General features: G+C 32.1%; 2 protein-coding genes across 2 annotated transcripts in view; both read right to left on the reverse strand.

Moving 5' to 3' along the window:
• Window positions 1-435: 435 nt before the first annotated feature.
• LOC111712963 (uncharacterized) lies at window positions 436-2,085 on the reverse strand (the record flags this gene model as incomplete). Its single annotated transcript, XM_023487727.1, is given in 4 exon segments — window positions 436-474; window positions 669-1,230; window positions 1,677-1,735; window positions 1,975-2,085. Coding segments are annotated over 2 exon segments (353 nt in total), but the record flags the coding sequence as incomplete, so codon positions are not given.
• A 2,769-nt stretch (window positions 2,086-4,854) lies between these two features.
• LOC111712966 (uncharacterized protein DDB_G0283697) overlaps window positions 4,855-6,380 on the reverse strand; it is a gene marked incomplete at its 3' end in the record, with an annotated part of 5,216 nt that continues 3,690 nt past the window's right edge. Inside the window, 1 exon segment of the mRNA XM_023487731.1 lies at window positions 4,855-5,421. Within this exon segment, the coding sequence (XP_023343499.1) occupies window positions 4,855-5,421 (567 nt within the window).

Raw genomic sequence — 6,380 nt, forward strand, 5'->3', positions numbered from 1 at the left:
TTTATAATTAGCATGCTTTTGAATTTATTCCTAGTAAAATACAATTTCGCTTCTGTAAACTGATTTTAGAAAATCTCACACCCTTTCTATGCGACACTATATTTTACGCTTTGTACTTTTCATACTATAAGCACAATTTGGCATTTGCATTTCCATAATAGAAGTTCAAACATAAAAATAATAGGAATGAAAATATAATAAACATAATAAAAAAAATCCGATTTTTCATCACTGCATAAACCCAGATATATTTAATCAAATCAATCCCACACAACTAAATATTTTAGATGTTACAAAAAATGTTTTAAAAAGTTTCAATGAGTGTTTGATGTTATTACTGATTCTCTTGGAAATTCTTCCATATCTTCCTAAAGTCACCATTACAGTTAAGAATATTAGCTTTTAGGCATTCTACTTCTTCTGGATTTCCCAAACCTGCACAGATGTTTGTATGTATCATCCAGTTCCTGTTTCCTGAAGAATAACAATCATAAAAATCTAACTAAAAAAAAGATTGAAAAAAAATTATTCTACTCTTCAGTCTTCAGAGCATTATCAAAATATTAATAGCCTAAGAATACTTAGTTACGGTGAATAATTGTTTAAAAATAAATTCTGCATATTCGTTTCATAATAACAATAATTTTGAAACACTTAAAAATTCTTACTTCTTCGCTCTCCACTTTTTACAGGCTTTCGCATTTCCATTTCCATTTGATTGATTTTCAGTTGATAAATCACTCCAGCCATTCTCTTCGTATGAAACATCATCGGGCAAGTTTTTTGCCCCTTGATCATAGCTGGTACTAAACTCTCTAGTCGATGAAGTGTCGTTGCCTGGTGGTAGGTAAGGAATAGATCTGCGAGAGCCTCCTCTTGTTCTTTTTGGTCTACACACTAAATCCTTCAATGGTTGGGAGTTAAGGCCAGATTCCTTAGATTTAGATGCTTTAAAACCAGAATCTAGATATTCAGTGCTCATCGATGGGGTTTCCTCGATGATTTGGAGGAGGGTTTCAGTGGTAAGGGTTAGGATGGAATCTTCAGTACTTTTATCTTGATATTGATACGAACAGGTTTCAACATTGGCAGTGCTATTTTGAATATTGCTATAATCTGAAGAATGATATGAATTCTCTAGCTCTTGATAAATTTTCTGATATTCTGGTATGTCTAATTTTTCTTCAATTGGATTATAAGCATGGAATTGACTGATCAAACTATCTGGTTCTAAACAAAAAATTACATAGTGAGGTCCCACACAAATTTTGGACCCGATTGGTTCAGCCGTTTTGACGTTTACTGGATACAAGCGACAAACAGACAGACAGACAGACAAGCGAAGTATATATATAAATAAAGCTAGCTCTTCGCTCATATATATATATACACGTTAGCTATAGCTGGCCAAACGGCTGGACCAAATTGTCTGAATTTTTTAGAAGAAAACTCATTTGTATAGCCAAGTGATTAAATACTCACTTTGTGTGTATAGTGGGTCTCATATACCCTAAAAAATTCGACATTTTTTCTCAAATTTCTATTTTCCCGTGTTTTTGAAATTCTGTGGGCAACGATGGAGTAGCTGGAGTAGCTAGTTAATCCTATATCTATACACAATGCAAATCAATTCTCTCCTCCTCGTAAGACCTTCAATAGCGCCAACAATTATGTACCTGTAGCCTGTGATGAGGTCTGGAAGTTTAGCCCCTCCCTAGACACTTGTCCATCGTCGCTGTAAAAAAAATTAACTTTATCTAATTCAAAAAAACCAAAATGGCCTCAAAACAAATTTAAAAGCGTTTTTTTTCATGAAAAATAATTTCTTCTTTGGAAAATAATTTTTTCCTCCTAGAAGTTTGCGAGGAGCGGCACAATATTTTTAAAAGTTTTAATTGGAGAAAATATATGAATTTTATGTGAGAGTATATATAGTATATACCCCTTAGTAACTTAATAAATAAAAATACTAACTGAAGTCTCGAGGCAAGTAGTCAGTGCAGAATACTGGTTGTCAACCGGACTATCCTGCTTGCGATGGCATTCGTTCATTGTTCTGAAAAAGTTTATTTCTAAGGTTGGAAGAAGTGTTTGTGAAAAGTCTTTTTCCTTTCTCTGATATTTTTCCTTTATCCTATGAAGAACACCAAAATATCTTAAAAATTATGATAATTTACTTTGAAAAAAAAAACTAGTAAGAATGTAAAAACTGTCCTCAAATCGAAAAATCTCGATTCGGCAACCCCTCGTAAAATTCAAATTTATACACTAGGGCTCAAAAAGGCGGCTTTAAAATAGAGGTTTGGTCTTAAAAATATTAAAATAATCTGTTCATGAGTAAATTTTGCAAATATTTAGCAGGGAAGGGTCGAGTTTATTTGGATTTGCAAACCTAGTCAATGTAACAGCACTAGTCTTGAGGATTCCAAAATGCTATGTCTTGACCCTAGATAATTTCTTTGAAGTAAATTATGATTTGGGAGGACTGTGATTTACAATGAAAAACATCGCATTTCGTTGGTTTTACATAAGTTATCAGCATTAAGTAAAATTAAAATAAAGGCGGGTTTATTAAATAATCACACAACCTCCTAAATATATTTATACCAAAAACTCCCCCAGATGCAATCATCAGATTTCGAAATAAAATCTTTGTAGCATCCTGAATGTATTTCTAATGGGGAAATCACTGATGGTATGTAGTTGAATTTCCATTTTTATTGTATTATGGTTCATCCTATATATAAGTATTTGATTGATTCATCAGTAGGATAGATTATCTCCTTAATTATTCCAGATTCCTAAACAAATAAAACTTTATATTTTTATATTTTGGTATAGTGAAACCAGAAAATTATAAATAGGAAGACGACTTTATACTTGAGTTTATCTAATGCTTTTACAAAGCAAATAGTTAAATTGGACTATTTTAAGTCGTAATATTGATTATAAATTTTCTGGTTATCACTGTATCATTATGGCATGCAGTCTAATGGACTAGAAGTTTTAACAAATACAAAAGTAAGTGATGATTTAGAAGTCTGACTAATGTATTGTATCTATATATATAAAGTTGTAATTTCTGTTTGTCTGTCTGTCTGTTTGTTTGTCCGATCATAACTTTGGAACCCCTGGACCGATTTGCCTCAAATTTTGATTGGGGAACTCTGGAATGGACTTAGTTTGGTTTTGAAATTCTAATTTAGCGAAAATTCAGTTTCCCGGCTGAATCGTTAAAGTGTGGCAAAATGGCGGTAACTTTAAGTAACCTGGGCATCGCTGGGTTCCCATGATAGTGTATGTATATAAAAGTTAGAAATATGTTTATCATTTATCGAAAAAAAGGTTTCAACTTTAAAGGTCACTTAAAATTACAACGACATTCCATTTAATTCTAATCATATTATACCTTTAATTCTTTGAGCATATCCATCTCTTTTTTTCAGTAAATCCTCCAACTTCTCTTTAATATCCTTGTTGCGACGTTTTAAAGCTGTCAACTCAAAAGCCAGCTGTTTCTTTTCATTCTTTCTAAATGCATACATTAATGATTTATCTGAGTGATATATACGTTGGAGAAAAACTCAGCGGGAGCGGTTGAGATCTAGCACAGACTCTACGCAGTCTAGAATAAGAAATTATTTTTCTCAAATTTAATTTTGTTCAACTGATAAAATCGTACTTTTTTCGAGAACATTTTAAAGATAATAAATAAATTTGTTTGCTTTCAACCGCTGGTTTAAAGTTTTTTTTTCAGTAACTATTTGCTTTCAACCACTGGGTTTGAAATTTTTCTTTTTAAACACAGGAAAACAGTTTTTCTAGATAAACTTTTGCTTTGAACCGCTGGGATATGGATTTTAAATAACTTTTTTGCTTTTAACCGCTGGGTTTTAAGATTCTAAACAACTTTTTGCTTTCTACCAATGGAAAACAGTTTTTCTTGATAATCTTTTGCCCCTGTGTTCAGGATTTTAAATAACCGCTGGTTTTAAAATTTTGAACAGCTTTTTGCTTTTAACCACTGGAAAAGTTTTTCTTGAAAAACAGTGCTTTTAACTGCTTGGTTTAAGATTTTTTAGCAACTTTTTTGCTTTCAATCGTTGGGTTTAAGATTTGTCAACAATTTTTTGCTTTTAACCGCTGGGTTTAGGATTTTTCAGCATCTACTTTGCTTTTAGCCACTGGAAAAACTTTTTTTCTTAAAAAATAATTTTTCTTTTAACCGCTGGGTTTAAAATTTTTAACAACTTTTTGCTTTCAACCACTCAAAAACAGTTTTTTTCTTTCAACTGCTGGGTTTAAGATTTTAAATAACTTTATATCTTCAGGTTTTGGTTTAAAAGTGAGGTGTCAGCTCAAAATTGAAAGAAAACAAATATTAAACCCAGCGATTGAAAGACAAACGTTTTTCAAGAAAAAACTGCTTTCCTGTGTTAGAAAGCAAAGAGTTGTTCAACATTTTAAACACAGCTGATGTAAGAAAAAGGATTCTGAAAAATCTTAAAACCAGCGGTTGAAAAAAAAAGTTATTTTCTCACAACCCCCGGCTGAAAGAAAAAAGTTTTTTAAGAAAAACTGTTTTCCAGTGGTTGAAAGTATAAAGTTTTTAAAAAGCAGTTGAAAGCAAGAAAAGTTATTTAATATCTTAAATCTTACAGTTAAAGAAAAACGTTGTTTAAGAAAAACTGTTTTCCAGTGGTTGAAAACAAAAAGTTTTTCAAAATCTTAAACCTAGTGGGTTGAAGCAAAAAAAGCTATTTAAAACATTTAAAATGTTGACGAAAATATTACGACTTTAGCGGTTAAATAAAGTTAAAATTGGAGAAAATAACACTTCTAAATCTGGACGGCAAGAAGCAGGGTTGGAGTTGGAATAGGAAGCAAAGTTGCAGTTAGAATGGGGAGCAGAGTTGAAGTTGGAATAGGGAGCAAGGATAGAGTTGGAATTGGAAGCTAGGTTGGAATTAGATAGGGGAGCACAGTTGGAGTTAGAATGGGGAGCACAGTTGGAAATGGAATAGGGAGTAAAGTTAGAGTTGGAGTTGGAATAGGTAGTAGAAGGGTTGGAATTGGAATAGTGAGCGGGGTTGGAATCGGAATATGGAGCAGGGTTGGCGTAAAAATAGGGAGCGGGGTTGGAGTTTGAACAGGGAGCAGGGTAGGAATTTGAAAAGAGAGTAGGGTTGGAGTTTGAACAGGGAACAGGGTAGGAGTTGGGATTGAAAGGAAAGAATTGACTTTGATGAACATCTTGATAGTTTCGGGATACATCTTTAATTGCCCAGATGGACGATATTTGGGACAAGGGGAGAGTAGTAACAGCAGGGTATTGTGCTTCATGATCATTAGTTGATTGAAAGGCGGAGGCTGGAGAACTTGATACCTGGTTCTCCTTGGCTGATTTCACAACAATATTATCTAAATTGTTCAAAGTCCATGAAAAATAAGCAAAACTGTTATTTTAATATGAAACTATTTACTATTCCTAAACAGTTTTTCTGTTCGAATGCTCATGTGGTCAAATTAGAAGAAGTTCAACTGTTTTTGATCATAATACCTGTTTAGGTTTAGTCGGGGTGGTTATTTTTGTCACAAACTCCAATTTGCTAATCCCGTTATCGATCTATATGATCGTGAGGACTTGTTTTTCCTTAAAAGCATAATTTTAGAGTTAGCTCGCAGAGAAAGGAATTGAAACGTGTAGTTTTTTGCTTGATAAATATTAACCATTTTTCGAGACTGAGATCCATTTTATTTAAATCCTTTTTGTGTAGATAATATACATATAAAGCATTATCTTTCATAACCCTACCGGCCCAAAGCAGCATATAGTTGGACACATTGAAAATCCGAGTTTTTAATCCAAATTTTTACGTTGTCAATAGGACGTTTTTTGCTTTACAATCGGCCGTGAAAATATATTTTCTGTACAAATTTAGACTAAACTCATAAGTATGCATCTTGAATTTAAATAATTTTTCAGATAAAATATCGTAATGTTTGTTATTCTAATAAAATTGAAGTTCATTAGTTAAAGTATTAATATTAAATAAACTGAAATGGGTTTGAATTCACAAGAAGAGATTAGTTGCGTAACAATGTTTAAAATGATTTGTAATGATTAGGAACTTATTGAAATGGATTTAAATGATTATGAACAGAAATAAACTACTTGTTAACATCGATTGAAATGGATTGAAATGGATTGAAATGGACTAAAAAGAATAAAAAAGGATTGAAATGGACAAAAAAGAACTTAAATGGATCGAAATAGATTAAAATTGACTGAAATGAACTGAAATGGACTAGAGTGAACTAAAACGGATTGAAAAAAATTGTTTATATAATACGCTAGTAATTTTTTATCATGTTTTAAT

The sequence above is a fragment of the Eurytemora carolleeae genome, unplaced genomic scaffold (genome assembly GCF_000591075.1).
Source record: "Eurytemora carolleeae unplaced genomic scaffold, Eaff_2.0 scaffold1349, whole genome shotgun sequence".
Taxonomy (NCBI): domain Eukaryota; kingdom Metazoa; phylum Arthropoda; class Copepoda; order Calanoida; family Temoridae; genus Eurytemora; species Eurytemora carolleeae.